The sequence below is a fragment of the Suncus etruscus genome, chromosome 2 (genome assembly GCF_024139225.1).
Source record: "Suncus etruscus isolate mSunEtr1 chromosome 2, mSunEtr1.pri.cur, whole genome shotgun sequence".
NCBI classification, from domain to species: Eukaryota; Metazoa; Chordata; class Mammalia; order Eulipotyphla; family Soricidae; genus Suncus; species Suncus etruscus.
In genome coordinates this window covers 164,910,702-164,935,070 of record NC_064849.1, presented here as the reverse complement: position 1 = coordinate 164,935,070, position 24,369 = coordinate 164,910,702, and the positions used below count along the sequence as shown (strand labels likewise).

General features: G+C 41.0%; 1 protein-coding gene across 1 annotated transcript in view; it reads left to right on the top strand.

The window, feature by feature from the left end:
- FBXL17 (F-box and leucine rich repeat protein 17) overlaps positions 1–24,369 on the top strand; it is a 573,691-nt gene that overhangs the window by 12,677 nt on the left and 536,645 nt on the right. Inside the window, exons 3-4 of the mRNA XM_049769100.1 lie at positions 10,243–10,365; positions 18,232–18,489. Of these exons, the coding sequence (XP_049625057.1) occupies positions 10,243–10,365; positions 18,232–18,489 (381 nt within the window). The remainder of the gene's footprint in view (positions 1–10,242; positions 10,366–18,231; positions 18,490–24,369) is intronic.

Here is a 24,369-nt window from a genome sequence, read left to right as displayed (position 1 = left end):
TATTATTAATTATTATTTTTGCTTTTTGGGCCACAACCAGTGACACTCAGGGGTTACACCTGGCTGTCTGCTCAGAAATCCCTTGCCAGGAAGCTATTTCTGAGCATAGAATAACCCCTGAGTGAGTGCTGCTGGGTGTGACCCAAAAAACAAACAAAACAAAACAAAACCAAACAAACTGAATCTCATGTCTAAGTCTCTCCCACAGAAACCTAGATACACATGTACAGATGTTTATTAAATGAGGCATGCGCCTGGGAGAAAGGTAGTTTTCTGAGGAATTAGGTTATGCACATTTTAGCATTTTAATGACCAAAAGCGGGAATATTTAAACATGTGTTACTTACATATTTCTGTGTAACAAATTACGTTAACACAAACCTTACTTATTTTGTAGTTTCTCTGGCTTAGAAATCTGTGAGTGGCTTAGCTTAGTCTCTCTGATGTAGGGTTTTTCATGCAGCTGTAAGAGGCAGAGACTGAGGTTCCAGAATTCCTGTCTGAGCTTACGCAGATGGTTGTTGGCTGTTGGCCAGTTGGCAACTGGAACCCTTTCCCTCCTCTCTCCATAGATCCCAAAACACTGAAAGTGGAAGGCACGTTTTATAATGGTGACATCAGATGTACCAGCCTGTCATTTGTGCTATGTGTTGATCATTAAAAACATTGGCTATGTGAAGGTGAGTGCTCTACAAAAATAGGTAATACTGTTCAGTCCTCTTTGGATGACAGAAGACAGGCCTATTGATTGTGCAGTCTTTCTTCTTGGGACATTCGTCTGCTTTTTAGGAAAGCATCTAGTCTCAGGCGAGAACAGTGGAAAGCTACAGTTAATTTGTGCGCGTCATCTCCCTTCTGCCTAAAGCAAGAATCAGAATTTGAGAAACTACCAACTTTACTGCCAGAGAGGCTCGATTTGGGGAAATGAGTTAAAACCTGTAATTGCTATTGAAAGTGAGAATTTGGTAGGAAACCAACAGGAGAAATTCACTTCTTGTTGCAAATCTTGGGTTATGGTGCTAGGATGTGTGGGCCATACTGGAATTTAAGATTATTGGAAATAAGAGAATTGTAATTGTTGTATAAGATCACCATGTTCTTGTGTAGGGGAAATGCGAAGCGTGTGGAACAGAAAGTGAGGGCATATGCAGATTTGAGCCCACCTTGGATATGCCCACTCCTCATCTCCACCTACTCTTGAATCTTCTGGCAGGATGTGAGATATTTGTACATATTTATGTCCAAGTCTCTAGTAGAAAACTCTTGGCTTTTCAGGCCAGGGTCATCTACCAGGGGAAGCAGGGGAGTTAGTTCAGTGGGTAAAAGTACAAGTCTTGCATGTCCAGAGACTCTAGTACTGTCCAGGTACCTTGACGCTCCTTGACACTTCTAGGTGTGGCTTAGCTGGTGTACAGCTGGAATGAACCAAGCAGGGAACATAGGCAAGCATATTCTTTTTAAATGGGTTATTAAGTATTTTTGTAGTACATGGTAAGGAGTGGAATTGTTAAGTCATTTGATTTTTCTTTTCTTTCTTTTTTCTTTTTTTTGTTATGTATTCATTCTGTTTTCTGTAGCAGCTTGAATCTGAAAACCATCTCCCCAAGGTTCTGAACGACGATACCTTTTCCACCACTTACCCATGAGCACTGAGCCTTTATTTTTCCTTAAATTTTATTTATTTAAAGAAATGCACTGGGTGGAAATAAAAAATGATCAGACTTAAGCACCAAACCCAAAGTCAAAGTCAAAGACACCTGAATCGATACCCAATCTACAGCAAGCTGTACACAAAGGAGAACTCCCAGTAATAGTCCAAGGGGCAAAAGGGGGGGATATAGGATGCATACTGGGAACAGGGGTGGAGGGAGGACAACCCTGATGGTGGGAACGGCCCTAATTCTTTGTCACTATGTACCTTAAATATCATTGTGAAAGACTTGTAATTTACTTTGATCACAATAAAAAAAATTTTGTTTTGGGGTCACAACCGGCAGCACTCAGGGGTTACTCCTGGCTCCATGCTCAGAAATAGCTCCTGGCAGGCTCGGGGGACCATATGGGATGCCAGGATTATAACCACTGACCTTCTGCATGAAAGGCAAACGCCTTACCTTCATGCTATCTCTCTGGCCCCACAGTAAAACTTATTAAAAAAAGAAAAGAAAAGCACTGAGACTTTTGATATGTGAGTTGATACCTCATTTCTGTTTTGATTTGTATTTCCCTGATAATAAGTGATGATGTTTTGTATGTCTGTGTTTCTTGAGGAAGTTTCTCTTCAGGACATCTTTGCCCTCTTTTAGGGGTGTTTTAGCCGCACTCAGCAGTGTCAGAGACTGTTCCTGGCTCTGAGCTCAGGAGTGACCCTCGGAAATTCTTGGGGACCATATGTGGTGTCAGAATGGTGACTGAACTCTGAGGTTGGCTGCAAGCTTGGTGAACACCTAATCCCTGTTCTAATCTCTCCCGCCCATCTCCTTGCTTTTTGATCCCTCTTCTTCCAGTGCTTTATGTATCTTGGGTATTCGTCCTTTAGTACGGTGTATGAATGTTTTTCTTCTATCAAATAGGGTGCTTTATTATTTTTACTGTAGTCTCTTTAATTTGATGCTGGTCCCATTTATTTTTGCTTCTGTTTTCTTTGCTTAGTGGAATTAGTAATAAGACATCTTGAAGCCTGCCATCAGAGTTAGTTTTAGCAATTTTCCTTGATGTATTTCATGGATTCAGGCTTGATATCTTTAAATGTGAGTTATCACCCAACTATAAGCATGTTTGTAATTGTGATGCTTAAATAAATATATATTTTTTTGTTCTTTTGGGTCACACCCGGCAGCGCTCAGTGGTTACTCCTGGCTCTATGCTCAGAAATCGCCCCTGGCAGGCAAGGGGGACCATATGGGATGCCGGGATTCGAACCACCATCCTTCTGCATGAAAGGCAAAAATGCCTTACCCCATGCTATCTCTCTGGTCCCTTAAATAAATATTTTAATTAAAAAATGTGAGTTAGCTTGTCTTCTTTCTTTCTTTCTTTCTTTCTTTCTTTCTTTCTTTCTTTCTTTCTTTCTTTCTTTCTTTCTTTCTTTCTTTCTTTCTTTCTTTCTTTCTTTCTTTCTTTCTTTCTTTCTTTCTTTCTTTCTTTCTTTCTTTCTTTCTTTCTTTCTTTCCTTCCTCCTTCCTTCCTTCCTTCCTTCCTTCCTTCCTTCCTTCCTTCCTTCCTTCCTTCCTTCCTTCCTTCCTTCCTTCCTTCCTCCCTCCCTCCCTCCCTCCCTTCCTTCCTTCCTTCCTCCCTCCCTTCCTCATTCCTCCCTTCTTCCCTTCCTCCCTTCTTCCCTCCCTCCCCTCCCTCCCTCCCTCCCTTCCTCCCTTCTTCCCTCGCTCCCCTCCCTCCCTCCCTCCCTCCCTCCTTTCCTTCCTTCCTTCCTTCCTTCCTTCCTTCCTTCCTTCCTTCCTTCCTTCCTTCCTTCCTTCCTTCCTTCCTTCCTTCCTTCCTCCCTCCCTCCCTCCCTTCCTTCCTTCCTCCCTCCCTCCCTCCCTTCCTCATTCCTCCCTTCTTCCCTTCCTCCCTTCTTCCCTCCCTCCCCTCCCTCCCTCCCTCCCTTCCTCCCTTCTTCCCTCGCTCCCCTCCCTCCCTCCCTCCCTCCTTTCCTTCCTTCCTTCCTTCCTTCCTTCCTTCCTTCCTTCCTTCCTTCCTTCCTTCCTTCCTTCCTTCCTTCCTCCCTCCCTCCCTCCCTCCCTTCCTTCCTTCCTTCCTTCCTTCCTTCCTTCCTTCCTTCCTTCCTTCCTTCCTTCCTCCCTCCCTTCCTCATTCCTCCCTTCTTCCCTTCCTCCCTTCTTCCCTCCCTCCCCTCCCTCCCTCCCTCCCTTCCTCCCTTCTTTCCTCCCTCCCTCCCTCCCTTCCTCCCTTCTTCCCTCCCTCCCCTCCCTCCCTCCCTCCCTCCCTCCCTCCCTCCCTCCCCCCTCCCTCCCTCCCTCCCTCCCTCCCTCCCTCCTTCCTTCCTTCCTTCCTTCCTTCCTTCCTTCCTTCCTTCCTTCCTTCCTTCCTTCCTTCCTTCCTTCCTTCCTTCCTTCCTGTCTAGCCAGTTATTCTAGTACCATTTGTTGAATTCTGTCTTAAATCAACTGTCCTATGCTCCTTGCATTGTAATCCGGGATCACTCCTGGCAGGGCTTGGGGGCCATATGTGGTGCTAGGGATCAAATCTGGAACGACTGCGTGCAAGGCAAGTGCCATACTTATTGTGCTATTGCTTTGGCCCTGGATAGTCATTTTTACAACATAAGTCTTCCAAGCCATCATCATAGAATATTTTTTTTATTATTCTCTTTTTTAAGTTTCTAAGGATAAAAAGGTTTTAGCTTACAATTAAGAGAGAACCTAGGAGTCAGTACATAGAGACATATTTTCAGCACGCAGGGGCAGGGTGTGTGTGGTCAACACCTAGGGGTTGGTCCCCTCTCTTGCTGCTTAGGGGACCATGTGATGTGAATTTCGTTTTATAAAATGCTTTATTGAAACCATTATGATTTACAAAGTACTTCCTAGTTGGGCTTCAGATATACAATGTTTCAGGGCCAATTCCATTACCAGTATCCACCTCCCTCCACCAATGTTTCTAGTGTGCATCTCATGCCTTCATCCCTGTCCCCATCCAACCAGTATAACAGGCCCATTTTAAGTTTTGATTGTTAAAGCTTGGATCTCATGTTCTGTCCTTTCTCAACACCATCATTGCATAGGAGACCTTTTGGTCCCTGGCTCCCGTTCTTTTATATTTATGTTTTTCCTCCTCCACTCAATTTCTTTCCTTCTCCTCACTGTACTCTGGGATATAGAGTGTTCTAGACAAGTCCCACTTAAAGCATTGCATTTCTTCATGCAGTTATTCTAAATACCACATATAAGTGAGATTGTTCCGTATTTACCTTTCTTCTGGCTTACTTCATTTAACATAGTATCTTCCAGTTCCATCCATGTTGTATCAAATTGCATGATTGCATCATTTCTTACAGCTACGTAGTATTCCAGTGTATATAAGTGTCACATAGTCGTGATCCAGTCATTAGTTTTTCGACATCTAGGTTGGTGAATCCCAATCTTTTGCATGTCCATTAGCCTATATCCTATATCCTAATACTACAGAGTTCATCAGTAATTCATTTATCTAAAACTTCTGTTTGTGGGGCCGGGCGGTGGCGCTAAAGGTAAGGTGCCTGCCTTGCCTGCGCTAGCCTTGGACAGACCGCGGTTCGATCCCCCGGTGTCCCATATGGTCCCCCAAGCCATATGGGAGCAACTTCTGAGCACATAGCCAGGAGTAACCCCTGAGCGTTACCGGGTGTGGCCCAAAAACCAAAAAAAAAAACCCCAAAAAACTTCTGTTTGTTCTGTACACCTGTTGAATATATATATATTTTGTTTGTTTGTTTGTTTTGTTTTGTTTTGTTTTGGGCTCACACAGCTGTGCTCTGGGCTTATTTCTGGCTCTGTGCTCAGAGATCAATCTCTCCAGGTGGGCTCTGGCAAAGGACTATGTGGGAGCTGGGAATTGAATCCAGGTTGTCAGCATGCAAGGCAAGCCCCCCTGTTATAATCTTTCTGATATGACTCCTATTAATATGTATAGTGAATTTTTATTTCAAGTTTTGTACAACTCATCTGTAGATACTCTGTTTTATCTTTATCCATAAATTCTTTTTTTGAAAAATAGAAAATTTTTTTTTTGGGATCACACCTGGCAGCACTCAGGTGTTACTCCTGGCTCTACACTCAGAAATCGCTCCTGGCAGGCTCGGGAGACTCTATGGGATGCTGGGATTTGAACTACCATTCTGTATGCAAGGCAAATGCCTTACCTCCATGCTATCTCTGCGGCCCCCAAATAGAAAAGTTCTTTTGGTGGTTATTGTCTCAACCTGATTATTTGAGTCTCATGATTGAACTTTTTTTTCCAGACATTTTTATTTGTTTGGTACCACATCCAACTTTTCCTAGGGCTTCCTCCTGGCTTGTGTTCATGGATTATTCTTGGTGGTACTCTGGAAACCAACCTACATGAGGTGCCAGGGATCTAACTGGGCTAATTGCATGCAAGTGAAATGCTTTATTATATCTCTTTCGCCCCACTCATGGTTTTCTTTGGTTCTTTGTACAATTATTTTTTTCCAGCTCTCTTCTCCCATACCTTTTTTTTTCTCTCCCCTCCTCCTTTCCTCTTTCCCATCCCCTTTCAATTTCCCTTTACCTCCTTCCTTTCATTCCCTTCTGGGGTTCACATGCAAGGAAGTGCTGAACTATATCATCTGATCTTTCGCTTGTTTCTTAGCCTTTGGTAGGATTTTTTTTTTTGGTGGGGGGAGAGAGGGGAGGACACCAGCTAGGTTCAGGAAACACCCCTTGTGAGGCTCAGAGAATCTTATGCAGCAATACCAAAGGATGCAAATTTATACCTTCACCCCTGCACTATCTTTTTGGCCTTTGCTACATTTCAATTTTCATTCAGCTCAAAATATTTTCTAGTATTCTTGTTATTTCCCCCAGAACCCTTTGGTTGTTTTGAAATGTGTTGTGTAAAGGTCACCATTTTTGATTTTCCAGATTAAAATATGGTTTTGGGCCAGGGATGTGACTCAGAATTGAGTCCACGTCTCCATGCGTTAGGCACAACATTTGAGCCCTGCTGCTGTGAGAAAAGGGTTTTTTTTTAATTTGACATTTCTTCAGAGATGTGCCTTCTTTTTATTACATAATTACCAGTTGCAAGTGGTTGTTTTATTTTATTTTATAATTTTGTAAGTTTGGTCATTTTTGGTAACAGTGCTCCTTGGTTTTTTGTATTTGGAAGCTTGCATTTTGTTCTCACTGGGTGAAATCTTTCTAAATACCTGTTAGGTTTTTGGAGTTGTATTGCTCAGACCTTCATATGCTTGTTGACTTGGTGTTTTGTTGATTTAAGAGAGGGACATGCTGAAGTTTCCAGGTTTTGGCTTTGCTTTTTTCATTGCATTCTTTGGTTTTCTACTTTAAAACTGTTGTCAGAGTCATTGGGAATTGTGTTTTTTTAGGGAATTTTTAAAATAATTAATAGTAACCTCTTTTATCCCCTGTAAGTACAGTTTTCAATTATTAAAAAAAAAACAACACCTAATAAAAGGGCTGGAGAGACAGCTCAGAGGACTGGGTACATGTCTGTCATGTGGAGGTCTCAGGTTTGATTCCTGAACCCGCAGGATCCCTGAGCAGCACTGAGATGGCCTGTCAGTTGGGTCAATGCTACTGGTAGCAGTAACCAACACCCCTGAGCACACACCCTGTTGCCGCAGACCCACTAAGAACTTAAGAAAAAAGCATCTTTCTCATATGTAGATCCAGATTTTTATTACTTCATTATGAATGTTTTATTTTTTGTTATAATTTTCTCTTAAGTTGAAGAAGTTTCTTTGCCTTTTGTTTTAGAGACGTTTTCTTTTTTTCTTTTTTCTTTTCCTTTTTTTTTTTCTTGTTGTTTTTGGGTCACACCCAGCAGCGCTCAGGGGTTACTCCTGGCTCTACGCTCAGAAATTGCTCCTGGCAGGCTAGGGGGACTATATGGGATGCCGGGATTCGAACCAACATCCTTCTGCATTAAAGGCAAACGTCTTACCTCCCTGCTATCTCTCTGGCCCCAAAAGACATTTTCTTGCTTATGAAGTTTTTTAGTTTTCTTTGAGAGTGTTTCTGTTGTAATTCTTAAGTTGAAGAACTTCCTTTGCCATTTGTTTTAGAGAAGTTTTCTTGCTTATGAATTTTTTTTGTTTGTTTGTTTTTCTTGGAGAATGTTTCTGTTGTAATTCTTGAACTTGTAATCCTGGGCTGACAATTCCATTTAATTTTTTGGAAAATGTTTCTCCACTTTCTTTTTAAAACTTATTTTATTATTAATGAACTATGATTTGCAAAGTTGTCATTGGCTTAGTTTTAGGCATTTATTTCAATACCAATCCACTGCCTTTTGCCAGTGTAATTTGTTTGTTTGTTTTTGGGCCACACCCAGCAGCACTCAGGCATTACTCCTGGCTCTGCATTCAGAAATCATTCCTGGCAGGCTCCGGAGACCATATACGATGCTGGGGATTGAACCAAGGCCCGTTCTGGGTTGGCTACATGCTAGGCAAATGCCCTACTGCTGTTCTATCACTCCGGCCTCTGTAAATTATTTTTTAGACCATACCCAGTGACCCAGGATCACTTCCTTGGCTCTGCACTCAGGAATTATTCCTGGAGGTGATTGGGGGATCAAATGGGATGCCAGGGATCCAGCCCAGGATGGCTTTGTGCCCTACCTGCTGTACCATTTTTCCTGCCCTTAGACATTTTTTAAAGTAAGTTTTTCATTTTGAAATAATTTCAGAAAACTTTCAAAGATGGTACAGAAATCTTATCTATTTATTCCATACCCACTTTCAGTATCCCATGATTTTATCATCTTGCCTCATCATGATAGATTTCCCCAGACTTTGAAATCAGTATTGGCGTAGTAGTCAGTCCCTTCCGCCTTCTCTCCCTCATATTAGTTTGCAGTTCTCTATTGAGAACTCTATTTAGTTCTCTATTGCATGTAGGCAAAAACTAGTTAATCTCATGACTTTGAGTTTTTGTTTTCTTTGAAGTCAGAGAGCCAGCCCAAGGCCTCAGACATGCAGCCAGTTCTTCCACTGAGCTTATCCTTTGCCCTATGACCTTGAATTCTTTTCCAGTTTTAGAATTGTCATATGTGTAAGTTTAAGGTATCAAGCAGGTGGTTTGATCTGCATATTGTTGTGAATGATTTTTGTAATGGAGGTTTAGCTAAAAACCATTCTTTTATATATATATAGATATAGATAGATAGATGATAGATAGATAGATAGATAGATAAAAGTAAAGGAAAAAAGGACAAGAAATGTCTCCTTGTGATAAGAACTCAGGAATTACCCTGTCCCCAAATTTCCTTTGTATCCTGTGGCATTCCTAGTGATTGTTATTGTGCTGACATTCCATCTCTATTATTTACTTGTCTCCTAGCTGGAATCCTGTAACTTGATCATCTCCCTCTAATTCCTCTTCCACTCCTAAGTCTTAAATTGTTGAGTCCTGATTATTTGTAGAATGTCCTATAACTGGCACAGAAAACTTTCTTTCAGGGTTAGATTGAGGTTGGTTGTGAATTTCTATACAAAGTGGTAATTGTTTTGCTTCTGTTTGGGGGCACCCTTGTGTTGCTCTGGGGACCATATATGGTGCTGTGAATTCAAATGGGGATCAGTAGCATATAGGCAAGCTCAAGTGCCTTACCACTTGTTAAAGTCTTTCTTGAGCTATTTATCATTGCAAATTACATAAGTATATACAATTCTAAGGTCAGTCTAAAATTAGTTACTTTCAGAGAAGTCATGTTTCCTTTCATCTTCCTAATCCTAAAATGAAGTATCTTTTTATGTTTTTTTTTTTTTTTCTTTCTGGCAATATACAATTGGTAATACTCAGGGCTTCCTCCTGCTTTTGTGCTCAGGGATTACTCCTGATTGTGCTTGGGACTATCATGGGGTGCTGAGGACCAAATCTGGGTTCCACACTACCATTGTTCTGTTCCTCTTGCTCTTGTTCTGAAAAGTTGCTTGCATGCTCACCATATAACTTTTAACCTCAAAACATATATGCAACATGAATGTCCTCATTTTCAATCCTGTTCTCATACAAAGGGAGCGAGAATCTGTGTCCTTGACCCCTTATTAATAAATCTTGTCTTCCGGGCAATCCCTAATAGCTGCTCTTTCAGTAATGGCCCCTTGCGTTCAAGCGGCTTTCTGTTTTCAAAAGTCACTGTTTCTCATATGTGGGACATAAAGATATACAGCAAACGCCAAAGGTAGCACAAGGGAGAATTGATGCAAGTAATTGAGAGAGAGAGAGAGAGAGAGAGAGAGAGAGAGAGAGAGAGAGAGAGAGAGAGAGAGAGAGAGAGAGAGAGAGAGAGACAGAGAGAGAGAGAGAGTCTACGTGTGCAGGGGGTTGAGAGAAAGAGGAGAGGAGAGTCTGGGTCGTTGGCATGGGAATTATGTGGCCTTGGAATCATGTGCACAAGAAACCATCATTGTATTGTAAATCAGACCCTTAGTTCATAAAAAAGGTTACTTAAAAAGTTATAGTATATAGCTTGTGCATCTTAAAAATGTTTATTAGCACTTTATATAATATGATTCCTTTTCTTTATCCACAGATATTTTCCAACTTATCCCTGGATGAGCGTTGTCTTTCTGCGTCTCTGGTCTGCAAGTATTGGCGTGATCTTTGTTTAGATTTCCAGTTTTGGAAGCAGTTGGATCTTAGTAGTCGTCAGCAGGTATGGAATAGTATTCTAAGAAACACTCTAAAAATATATACTTTTAGCTCACGTCATTAGTCATTTCTTCTATCCTGTAGGTTTTAAAGGCAGTTTCAAATGACTCAATTTATATTTATCTGCTTTATTTTGTTATATATTCAGGTTAAACTAGTTTCTAATAGTGTAGAGGTAACTTTAGTGTCATTTTGAGCTACTTTTTAGTCTCTGTTTTTTTTGTCTTTCTTCCCTATTGTCTAAAATTACTAATACCATTTTTAGGTGTGGAGTGGTCATATTATGAATATGTGCTTAAATACAAAAATATGGCAGGCAGGGCCCGGAGAGATAGCACAGCGGTATTTGCCTCACAAGCAGCCGATCCAGGACCAAAGGTGGTTGGTTCAAATCCCGGTGTCCCATATGGTCCCCCGTGCCTGCCAGGAGCTATTTCTGAGCAGACAGCTAGGAGTAACCCCTGAGCAATGCCCGGTGTGGCCTGAAAACAAAACAAAACAAAACAAAACAAAACAAAAGGCAGGCATGTAGTCAGCTGATTTGCCATGTATTATTCTGTTTGTTTTTGGGACACACCTGGTGATGCTAAGGGTTACTTCTGACTCCGAGCTTAGGAATCACCCCTCGTGGGGTGCAAGGCCATATGAAATTCTGGTGATTGAACCTGGATCAACTGTGTGCCAACACCTTACCCCCTGTACTTTTCTTGTTTACAATTCTGTAAACAAGAATTGCTCCAGCCTTCTTGTCATGTATTATTCTACAGCTTTATACATAGTGATCCATTTGACCCTTCTGCCAGCGTTATGAATTGATGACATTATTCTTTTTAATAACATGGCGTATTACTGTGGTATTGCAATATAATGCATATATGCATTCTTACAGATATATTTTAGAGATGGAAGCAAAATGGATGAAGACAACATGTTTGAATACTTCTTTTTTTTTTTTTTTTTTTGGTTTTTGGTTTTTGGGTCATACGTGGAGGCATTCAGGGGTTACTCCTGGCTTTGCGCTCAAAAATTGCTCCTGGCAGGCATGGGGGACCATATTGGATGCTGGAATTCAAACCACCATTCGTCCTGAATTGGCTGCTTGCAAGGCAAATGCCCTACCACTGTGCTATCTCTCCACCCCTGCTTTAATACTTCTCTTTATTTTATTTTTTTAATGGTTTTTGGGTCATACCTGGCTATGCTCAGGGATTACTCTTGGCTTTGTGCTCAGAAATCGCCCCTGGCAGGCATGGGGGACCATATGGGATGCTGAGATTCGAACCACCGTCCTTCTGCATGCAAGGCAAACACACTACCTCCATGCTATCTCTCCGGACCCTGTTTTAATACTTCTTGTCAGGATTGTCTAATTCTTCTGGTCAGTTGCCAGTTTCATAATGGCAAAAATTAAGAACAGGATAGTGTTGATAGTTTATTGCAATCATTTTGTTAGACTTGATAGATTTATTTTTAAAATTTGGTCTTGTTGGAAATGTTCTTATGCCCCCATATATCTGATAGCACCACGTGGCTTTATATCTTGTTTGCGTAGGCACACTAACATGGGAAAATACTATACATACCAATAAGTTCTTATCTAATAAAAATGGAACACACAAATCTTGTAGTGCAATGAGACCTTACACCCTGAACATTTACATAAAGACCTGGCACAGGCCTCAGAAGAATGGGCATTCTCCATTCACCCCTTGATCTACAGAAGACATTTACAAACATCCAGGTTGTATATAACATACCTGGTGGCATTCCTGTACCAGGAAAGACCTACAGCTGCTTCTGACATCTTACTCAAAAGAAAACACCCCTTAACACTGAGAAGACAACAAGAACAAAGACCTGGCTTAACTGGACAGGGCTTGCTGTATTGCCCCTTAATTGTGAGGTTTGTCTATAACATCACCTGGAAGCAATCCTCTACCACGGAAGACCCTACCACTGCTACAGACATCGTCCTGCTCAAAAGAGACTTCCCTTAACACTGAGAAGACTTAACAACAACAACCTGCTTACAGGGAAAGGGCTTCCCTGCATTTGCCCCTTTCATGGTGAGAAGGCACTCCACATCATGACTTCAATGTAGGACATGCAGATTCCAGAATCTTTAATACAGAAAACATGAGACCAACAACAGAGACTGTGTGATAAGTGTGTTGGCGCTACGGACAATGTCTTGGAGTGAACAATAACTTTCCTGAGGCCTAGAGCTGGTCTTATGCCAGAAAAACTTCAGGGGTAGGATCTCTTTGTAATTTAGGCCCAAGGTTATTCCTTTCCATGCCTCTCATATTTTGGTGGGCCTATGCAACCAACAATTGCCACCTCTAACACCGGTTTTATACTGTGCTCCTTAGACTCTATAATCCTTAAAACGCACCCACTTAAAATTTGAGGTTAACTTAAGCTAATATGCATGTACATGGAAATGTAAAAAATACTATGCCTCTAATGTTTAAGGAGTTACGTAAGTTTGATGGCTTTAGATTGCCTTGTGTGCTGTTAAGAAGTATTATAATGTGCTACAATCTGGGGACTTGAGGGACAAAGTAATTGCACATGGATTCTGTTTTATTTATCTTAACTTTTTTTGGTGAAAGTTCAAAGTTAAGATATCAGCAAGGGGACTTCTGATAATTATGTTATGGGTGATTGTCCTTCCACTGTAACTTTACCTTATCCTCTTTCTTTGCATCTTTTGTTCTCATAATTCAAAATAAAAAAATTCAAAAAAAAAAAAAAAAATTTGCTTATCAGTACTTGGCATTGAAATAGTTCAGATAAGAATAAATTCTTTAGGGGCCGGAGCGATAGCACAGTGGTTGGGTGTTTACTTTGCATATCCTGGCTGACCTGGGACGGACCAGGGTTTGATCCCCGGCATCCCATATGGTCCCCGCCCTCCCCCCGGGATTAGAACCACCATCCTTCTGCATGCAAGGCAAATGCCCTACCTCCATGCTATCTCTCAGGCCCCTGAATTTTTTTCCCATGGGAGAACAGTACTTAGTTAATTGAAACTATTATAATGGAAAGTAATTCATTTCCTCTTTAGTAGTCTTGGATGTGTTAGCTACTTATTTCGAAGTAATAAAAGAACTCTCTTTAAAGGAATTGTACAAATATAAACAAAGGTAATTTCCAACTTGGCTCTTATTTCTCTATCTTTCAGTATAGTTCTTTTTCTCTTCTGTGTCCTAAATTTCATCATGTGCATTTCACCCTGACCCTGTATTTTTTTTTAAATCCTAACTAATGCTGACACTTTCCCCGTGTGGCTTTTGGGCAGGGGATATTTAGATGCAGGTTTTAAAACAAAATTAAAAATTAATGTACTGAGCACTACCAGTGGACACGACTGAGCACAGAGCAAGGAATAGTCTGAGTACCAGTAGGAATGCCCCAGAACCAAAGTCCTTCCAAAAAATCACATGAACATGTCAGATTTTTCCTAGATGATCCCCCTTTCTTGTAGTGTAGTCACAGGTCCATACAGCTTTTGTGTTAGTGCTTGTATATTTGGTGGTACCATGGGCCAGTGTTTGCTGGGCACTTGTACAGTTCCTTCGGTGATCGGAAACAGAGGCTCATTGGGGTCAGACTCCGCCATGGGGCTTGTGAACATTCCTGTGCTTACGCCAGTCAAGTCCACTTTGGGCCTTCATAGCCAGGTGTGGTGCTTACAGATATTGGACCAAGATGCCCCAGAGCAAGGGTGGCGAACACGCGGCTCTCCGGCTCCTGGCCAAAATAAATGCTGCTCTTTGCCTATCATGAATTGGTATACCGTGGCTCTTTGCCAAGTTCAGATTTTGTTCTGCTGCTTCTGAGGAGGGATCTCTGAGGAAAGATCTCCGAGCGCGGAGTCCCGTCTCCCATTCCTCGGAAACAACTGCACGGGCCAATGAGCGGGGGACACGTGGGTCACAGGTTGGGTCACATCTTGCCTTAGTTCTTAGTGTGGAGGACGCAGCACACCCTCACCGTCACTGCAGGATTTTGACCCTCACTCAAAATGGCAAAATGCTATATGTGTTTAATAGATTATTGTTAAAATTAGATGCTTTTGTGTGTGTTTGTTTTGGCAGGTCATGGTGTGGCTCTCTGACTCTCACAGCTTAAAATTTTGGCCTTTTGTGTCGAATTTGTTCGCCACCCCTGTCCCAGAGTTTCCAGATGGCTGCAGTGGCAGAGCTCCCAGAGAGTAGCACAGCTGGGGTCACTTCCTTCCTTCCTTCCTTCCTTCCTTCCTTCCTTCCTTCCTTCCTTCCTTCCTTCCTTCCTTCCTTCCTTCCTTCCTTCCTTCCTTCCTTCCTTCCTCCTTCCTTCCTTCCTTCCTTCCTTCCTTCCTTCCTTCCTTCCTTCCTTCCTTCCTTTCTCTCTCTCCTTCCTTCCCTCCCTCCTTCCTTCCCTCCCCACCTTCCTTCCTTCCATCCCTCCTTCCTTCCCTCCATCCTTCCCTCCATCCTTCCTTCCCTCCTTCCTTCCTTCCCTCCCTCCTTCCCTCCCTCCCTCCTTCCTTCCCCCTTTCTTCCCTCCTTCCTTTCCTCCTTCCTTCCTTCCTTCCCTCCCTCCCTCCCTCCCTCCCTCCTTCCTTCCCTCACCCCCTTCTTCCTTCCTTCCTTGCTTCCTTCCTTCCCTCCCTCCTTCCTTCCCTCCCTCCTTCCTTCCCTCCCTCCTTTCTTCCTTCCTTCTTCCTTCCTCCCTTTCCTTCCTTTCTTCCCCCTTCCTTCCCTCCCTCCCTCCTTCCTTCCCTCCTTCCTTCCTTCCCTTCCCTCCTTCTTCCTTCCTCCCTCCCTCCCTCCCTCCCTTCCTTCCTTCCTTCCTTCCTTCCTTCCTTCCTTCCTTCCTTCCTTCCTTCCTTCCTTCCTTCCTTCCTTCCTTCCTTCCCTCCTTCCTTCCCTCCCTCCTTCCTTCCCTCCCTCCCTCCTTCCCTCCTTCCATCCCTCCTTCCTTCCCTCCATCCTTCCTTGCCTCCATCCTTCCTTGCCTCCATCCTTTCTTCCCTCCCTCCTTCCCTCCCTCCTTCCTTACCCCTTCCTTTCCTCCTTCCCTCCCTCCCTCCTTCCTTCCCTCCCTCCTTCATTTTTTCCTTCCTTCCTTGTTTCCTTCCCTCCTTCCTTTTTTCCTTCCTTTCTTGCTTCCTTCCTTCTCTCCCTCCCTCCTTCCTTCCCTCCTTCCTTCCTTTTTTCCTTCCTTGCTTCCTTCCTTCCCTCCCTCCTTCCTTCCTTTCTTCCTTTTTCCCTTCCTTCCTTGCTTCCTTCCTTCCCTCCCTCCTTCCTTCCCTCCCTCCTTCCCCCTTCCTTTCTTCCCTCCCTCCCTCTTTCCTACCCTCCTTCTTTTCTTCCCTCCCTCCTTCCCTCCCTCCTTCCCTCCCTCCCTCCCTCCCTTCCTTCCTTCCCTCCCTCCTTCCCTCTCTCCCTTTGTCCCCTCTCTCCTTTCTTCCCTTCCTCCTTCCTTCCTTCCCTCCCTCCTTCCTTCCCTCCTTCCTTTCCTCCTTCCTTCCCTCCTTCCCTCCTTCCTTCCTTCTCTTCCTCCCTCCTTTCTTCCCTCCCTCCTTTCTTCCTTCCTTCCCTCCCTCCTTCCTTCCCTCCTTTCTTCCTTCCCTCCTTCTTTCTTTCCTTCATTTCTTCCTACCTGCCTTCCTTCCTTCCTTCCCTCCCTCCCTCCCTCCCTCCCTCCTTCCTTCCTTCCTTCCTTCCTTCCTTCCTTCCTTCCTTCCTTCCTTCCTTCCTTCCTTTCTTCCTTCCTTCCCTTTCTTCCCTCCCTCCTCACCTTCCCTCCCTCCTCACCTTCCCTCCCTCCCTCCCTCCCTCCCTTCCTTCCTTCCTTCCTTCCTTCCTTCCTTCCTTCCTTCCTTCCTTCCTTCCTTCCTTCCTTCCTTCCTTCCTTCCTTCCTTCCTTCCTTCCCTCCTTCCCTCCCTCCCTCCCTCCCTCCTTCCCTCCCTCCCTCCTTTTCTACCTCTTTCCTCCTTTTTGAAAATTTGTCAGGTCCTAGTCCTGGTTCTCTTGGTTGTGCTCAGGTGTCTATATATTGTGCCAGGGGTTGAAATGATATCAGTTATATGCAAGTTAAGTGCTTCACCCCTGTGTTTTCTTTATAGCTTGAAAACATAATTCCTAATGTATGGATTAATTATAGGTGAGGCAGTATTCTAATAAGAGAAGTAAAACAGCTTAAATTTATATACCATGACTTTAAAAGGTATGTGCCTTGCATGCAACCTACCCTGATTCAATCCCTGGCTCTGCTTAAGGTCCCCTGAACATTTCCAGAGTAAGCCTAGAGCATACCTGTGTGTAGTTCCAGTTATCTCCCTTCCTTTTAGTCCTCCAAATGGGGAATAAAACATTTACAATTCCAATGCAATTTTTGTTGGTAGTGAGGTGTTTATTTATTTATTTTTTGCTCGTTGCTCGGTGGTTTCTAGCACTATTTTTGATACCAAATGTGTGGAGTTTTTTCATTCTGATAAGACATATTTGATTCCAACTGAATGTCTAACAATGCATGTTTGCTCTGAAACTTGTGGGCTGAGCACTGAGATTGCAGATTAAGGCTTCGTTCCTGTAAGCTACCCCATGTCATGCCATATAGACCCTGAAGTTAACCATACTTCTGACTGATCAACTGTATTTTTCTTTCCAATTCTCTAGTTTGCTAGAATGACTTATAGAACTTATGAAACATGCTTTATGTTTATAAAATAGTATTTTTATAAAGGATACAACTTAAAGCCTTGCTAAGTGGAAAAAATGTGTAGGGCAAGTTAAGAAGTGAGAGGCTTAGAGCATCTTTCCCTTCTTTATTTTACTACCACCCAGCACTTGAATGTGTCTCCAACCCACAAGCTCTTCAGATCTCTTGAAGTTTTATCATCCAGTTCTTTGCTTCCTCTACCAGGATGTCAGTGACTTGGAGTAAAAGTTTTTTTTCTTTAACCAAGTACTGTTTGTTCTTCATGGTGATTATTTTTCATCCTGGGCTATATGGGGATATTAATCTAAGTCACTTTACTAGTGGTCTCTCTCTCTCTCTCTCTCTCTCTCTCTCTCTCTCTCTCTCTCTCTCTCTCCCTCTCTCCTTCTCTCTTCCTCCCCCTCTCTCCTCTCTCTCTCCCTCCCTCCTTCCTTCCCTCCCTCCTTTCTCTCTCTCTTCTCCACCTCACCCCAAGATAAAACTGAAACCCCTTTATTTCCCAATCAGAAGGGGAGGGTTGGGCGAGTGACTAAGGAGGGTATTTACATTTCCAAGGGACAGGTGAAAAGGAAAGAGAAAGATGGGGGAACATCTTTGTTTTGGGTAAAGGCAGAGTGTGACCTAGCACTAATATATTTCTTAATATATTAGTTCTTATGCTTTAATATAAGGTTTTTCTTTTTATTGTGCCATGTATGTTGTGAGCTGTATGTTCAATGATCTAATTACTTGTTATTGGAGGAACGTTTAATGAAAGAATACAGTAAATTTACACTTACTGCAAAAATTTAATTCTAAAATAAAAATGAGCCGTTCTAGACCAAACAGCCATATGAACATTGACTGGAGATAAAAAATGATCAGACTTAAACACCAAACCCAAAGTCAACAATAACAGAATCAATACCCTGTCTGCAACAAGATATACACAGAGGGAAACAGTTATACTAGCACTCTGGGGGCAAAGGAGGAAGACATGGGACACGTGCTGGGAAAAGGTGTGGAGTGATGACAACTCCAGTAGTGGGAATGACCTTGATTGTTAGTATGTACCTCAAATATTACTGTGAAAGATTTGTTATTTATTTGTGTTAGTTATTTATTTCATTTATTATTAATAAAAAATTTAATTCTATTGCTTTTTTGCTTTTATAGGTCACTGATGAATTATTGGAAAAAATTGCATCAAGAAGTCAAAATATAATTGAAATCAACATTTCTGATTGCCGCAGTATGTCTGATACTGGCGTGTGCGTTCTAGCATTCAAGTGTCCTGGACTTCTTAGGTATACAGCCTACAGGTGTAAACAGCTCTCTGACACCTCTATTATTGCAGTTGCCTCACACTGCCCTTTGCTTCAAAAAGTTCACGTGGGCAACCAAGACAAACTTACTGATGAAGGACTCAAACAGGTACAGTTTTCTATTTATAAATTTACTCACATTAACTCAATATTTTTGTATTTTTTTCTCCTCAGGAATGTTTATTTAGACAACATGATTTGTAAAGTTGTTCGTCACATTTATTTTAGGTTTACAATGTTCCAATACTAAATCCACTACCAGTGTCCCCATCCAATAGCTCCTTCTCTCCACCAATGCCCCACTTTCTGGCATGCTTATAACAATTTTATTTCATTTTACTTGCTCCAATGAAACTTTTAAAGGAATACAAATAAAATTAGCAGCAAATAAATCAAGTAAAAGTCAGCTTGTCATGATTAATTACATGTTTTTAACCTTTCTTAATCTAGTATAGGGCAACTATATGCACCATTAGTGAATGCCATACTCAGTGCCACATGATGAAAGTTTCTCCTGTCCTTTAAAGGAGCACTTATAACAGCTTCTTGCAAACTGATTTCAAGCCTATGAATTCCCTGAGCTGTTTCCTTTCCATGCTGTTCTATACAGTTCTTCAAATCTGAATCTTGAGTATTCTTGGTGAGATGTTCATTTTATTGTATTTTTGAACTATATATATTTTTTCATATATTTTTATATTTCCTTACTCATAGAGTCTCATTTGAAGGACTGTTGTACATCTTATTAGATTTCCTTAATATGCAGGTTTCTTCTTCTTTTTTTTAATCTTGCTGCTTTTGATATTCTGTCTCTGTCTTTGGGTTTGTCATTTTGAATATAATGTGTCTTAGAGTTTTCCTAATTGGGTCTATTTCCCTGGGACCCTTCAGACCTCTTGGATCTCAGTACCTGTAATCCTCAATTTAGGCAGACTCTTTTTTTGTGGTAAAAGCAGACTTTATCCGAAGGTACTAACTCTGGGAAATTTATAGTGATGATATGACTATTTTTTTCTTCATCACATGCCTTTCTGTTCCTGAGGGACTGCAATGATTCTTACACTGTTCTTCTTGAGCTCATCGCATAGTTCTCTAGTGTTCTGTCCATTTCTTTTCAGACTTATTTTTTACCTTCTGCTGTTTCCTACAGGTTTCCTCCTTCTCAATTTGGAACTCCTTCATCTTATGCTCAACTGCTGTTACCTGTTACTTAGAATTTCTGTTGAACTTTTTTTTTGGTCACACCCAGCAGCGCTCAGGAGTTAGTCCTCGCTCTACACTCAGAAATCACTTTTGGCAGGCTCAGGGGACCATACGGGATGCCGGGATTCGAACCACCATCCTGCATGAAAGGCAAACAAACGCCTTACCTCCAAGCTATCTCTCTGGCCTCTTCTGTTGAACATTTTATATCACCTACTATGCTCTTCACTTCTGTCATTTGATTGTAGTTTTTTTAAATCTCTTATACTTTATTTAACACCTTTCTCTTCACTTGTACATTGATCTCTAGCCAGAAAATCATTAAGGAAATATTGACCATAAAGGAAGAAATAATAGGGCTCTCTACCTCCAGAATTCCAATTCATGGGGCATTCTCCATGACCTTAGATTTGTTCCACAAATTCTCAGAAACCAGTGCTTTGAAAGTGAAAATTAATCACAGAAAAATGGAGATAAATTTAAACTCTTGGAAAGTAATCAATAATCAGATCAATAACAAAGAGGAAATGAAGGAACAAATAAAGAAAAAGGTTGGAAACAAATAAGAATGAAGTAATGAGTTACCAGAATATGTGGACACAGCAAAAGCTATATATATAAGAAGGGAGTTCATAGCAGTATAAACATTAATCAGTAAATAAGACGCAAACTGAAAAAACCTTACTAGGCCAAAGCAATAACACAGCGGTAGTACATTTGCCTTGCATGTGGCTGACATGGGTTTGATACCCAACATCCCATGTAGTTCCCCAAGCCAACTAGGAGTAAATTCTGGAGAAAGAGCCAGGCGTCCCTCCTGAGTGCCACCAGGTGTGGGCCCCCCAAAACATACATGCACAAAAAAAAAACAAACAAAAACACCTTACTGTATAGCTGAAGTTATAGCTATAAAAAGACCAAGTGTAAGATATTCCATAATAAAAATTAGAGTGAACATCAAGGAAATAAAAAAAAGTATAAAAGATTAGCAAAACCAGTAGATTTTTTTAAAAGAATAAAGAAGATCTACAAACTATTAGCTAGTCTCAACAAAGAAAATGCTAGAAAAACAGATTATAAATAAAAGGAGTTATGACAGATACCATGGAAATAGAAAGAATTTTCAGATATTTCTGTGACTAAATTTATGCATGAAATTAGAGAACCTTGAAAAAAAATAGATAACTTTTTGGAATCCTGTAACCACCAAGACTGAGTCAGGAGGAAGCAGAATATCTGAACAGAACAATTACAAAGAAATTGAAATAGTGTTGAAAAGTGTCCCCAATAAGAAAAGCCAAGGCCCAGATGGATTTATTTGTGAGGTCTTCCCAACTGATCTTCCAGGAAATTGAAGAAATAGGAATCCTCCTCAGCACTCTTTATGGGGCAACAGCAAACTAACATCAGTTAAAAGGGAAATTATGGACCAGAACCCCTGCTGAACATAGATGGAAGGTCCTTGACAAAAATGTTAACAAACTGAACCTAACAACACATTGCTGTACCCCACGATCTGGGATTAATCCCAGTGATTTAATATATGCAATTCCGTCAATGTATTATCAGTAGAAGGAAAGTCAGAAATACCTTACAAATAGTCAGAGGCAAAGAAAGCAGTTGTTAGAGCTAACCCCAACTCATGATAAAAATTATTGAAAAAGAATGGGGACAGGGGCCCGAGTAATATTGCAGCGGTATGGCATTTGCCTTGCACGCAGCGGCTAGCCTAGAACGGACCATGGTTGGATCCCCTAAGCCAGGAGTGATTTCTGAGCGCATAGCCAGGAGTAACCACTGAGCATCACTGGGTGTTGCCCCAAAACAAACAAACAAAAACAATGGAGAGAGAGGGAATTTTGCTTAATATAGTTTAAGTCAGTACAGTTTAAGGCATGAAGCTGCTCAGAACTTGTGTTGTGGGCCACAAACACCCCCTAGGGATGATACTCATTCCTCCCTTGTTACTTTTCTAATCTATCCTCCCACCCTACCCCCATTCTTTCAGGACCACTCTTGGCAGTCCTGGGGATCTGGTGCTGGGAATCCAGTTGGGATCCCACCAAACTCCAATAGTATATACCCAGTCTCTGAAATTTAAATTTTATTTGATCTATTTTATATTTGTCTGTTTATCTTATTTGTCTGACTGTCTGTCTGCCTTGCTCTCTCTTTATATCTAACCTATCTATGTTTTTGGGTCACACCTGGTGGCACTGAGGGATTACACCTGACTCTGTACTCTGAAATTACTCCTGGCCGGCTCGGGGAACCACATGGAATGCTGGGGATCAGATCCCAACATGTGTGCTTTTACTTTGGCCCTAAGAAAATTAACTTTTAATTCATACAAACAAAATATATTTTAAGGTATACTTGAAATCCAAACTAGAGTACAGAATGAAGGAAATGTGTTAATTAGCTTATAGTTGGCCTAATAGTTCGACTAAAAATAGTATTCTCAAGGCGAGAGAGATAGTACAGTGTTTAAGGTGATTGCCTTGAACATTTCCCATTTGTTCCCTTGAGACCTGAGAGTAAAGCCCTGAACATTGTCAGATGTGGCCCAAACCACCAACCATCCAAACAAACAAAAACAAAAATATACCTCAAAAGCAAACAGATAAATCACTACCACCAGTAACAACAACAAAACCATAGAAATCAAACCAATATTCTTTGCACTTTCTATATTATATACTTTCTTTGGAAATGGTCATTTGGTTTTTTTGTCTGAGATTATTTAATAAGTTTTGAGCCCCAAATTTTGTGAGTATTTGAATATGTAGTAATTTACTAGGCATTTTTTGTACTTTTTATCTTAAAATAACTTGAAATAACCACAAGGTAATTTATATTGAATTCAGTTTTTAAAAAAGGTTTAAGGTGTTGAGAGATTAAGGGCTTGACTAATATATATTTACTTTTCCTCAAGACTACATGTAAAAAAATAGTTCCCCAACAGAACTGAGAGGTTCTGAGAGGTATTTTTTAAAATAATATCTTTATTTAAGCACCATGATTACAATCATGTTTGTAGTTGGGTTTCAGTTATAAAAAAAAAAAACACACCCCTTCACCAGTGCAATCTTCCCACCATTAATGCCCCTCTTTTCACTCCTCTTCCACCCCTTGCCTATATTCAAGACAGACATTCGACTTCTCTCACTCACTACCATTTCATATATTTGTTTTTGTTTTGTTTTGGGGCCATACCTGATAGTGTTGAGGTCTTACTCTAGGTTCTGTCTTCAGGAATCTTGGGGGAGGGGGACCATATAGGATGTTGGTATTGAACTTGGGTCAGATACATGCAAGGTAAGCATCTTACCCACTATCCTATGACTCCAGTGTGCTTGACTAATTTTGGCAGATGGTTAATATAGGTTTTATTTTTAAGTCTAAAGTCATTTCTCCAGGCAGATAGACTATACTTTTTCAAAGGAACCTATACACATATATCATTCATCCATAGGACCTTTTGCAAATGTTTATTGAAAGATTAATTCCATTCATTGACTTTGTCAGGATTATTTATGCTCAGATTCAGGGGGGTAGTTCTTATACTTCCCAATGAAATAGAGTGCCAGTAAAATTCTTCATTTAATTTTGGTGTGAGTTGAGGTCAGATGAAATGAAGAACCCTAAATTTAAACGCTACTTAGGAATTAAATAAAAGCTTGATATTTAGAGATGTTTAGAAAAAAACTGTCCTGGGGTCAGAGCAATACTACAATGGGTAAGGCGCTTGACTTGAATGTTGCTGACCGGGGCAGTACCAAGGGGGATGATCCCTGAGTACAGAGCCAGAAATAAGCCCCAAGTGCTGCCAGATGTAGTTCCTCTATAAAATAAACAAAAATATTATACCAGATGTATTAATTTAACTTACTGTTGAGATTGATACAGTTTGTGAGAGTCTTTTGTGGGCAGCAGTAAATTATACAATCACCATATTGTTACTTGTTCTAATGTTTGTACTGTTTCATTTCAGTACAAGTATGTGTTTATTCCCTAATAGTATTTATAAATCTTTAAAGTGAAAATTATGCATATTTTTGAATAGTCAGGACTTTTTTGATGAAAATTTGTTAGATTTATACTTAATAATGAAGTATTTTTAAGTCCCATATGTATATTTATTTGTAAATATTATTTAGACACCATAGTTACGAGGTTGTTTATCAGGTTTTTTTTTTTGTTCATGATAGAGTTATAGTCATACAGTGTATGACTTTCACCAATGCATATTTCCTGCCACCAATGCCATTTTATTTTTTTGAAGTTCCATATATATATTTTAACATATGGATATAGAGGGATCAGAGAGACAGTACAGGATTTAAAGCCCTTTCTTTGCATGTGGCTAACCCTGGTCTCAGGTGGTCATCTGAGCATTAACTGGAATGAATACTGAGAACTAATGTTTGTGCCTCTCCAGCCAACACCCCTGTTCTCTCAGCATTTCTGGGTATATCCCTAGTGGCACGAGCCCTGATGAACTGAACACTGAACTTTTACATCTATATGCTGGTAGGGCTGGGAGTTCCACTAGGCTGCCTGAGCATCGCTTGGGATGCCCCTCCAGCAAAAAAGCAAAAACTAAAAAGAAATGAATCCAGTTTGTTACATATAGGCACCAGTTAAGCAACTGAATAGTTATAGTTGAAATAGAAAATAGAAAGTTTTAAATTTCTTGCTAGTCAAAAAAATTATGAATTCATCTACTATTTGGTGGTGTGTCTTTTGGGACCTATTTTCTAAAGTAGGACTCCTCATTGTGACC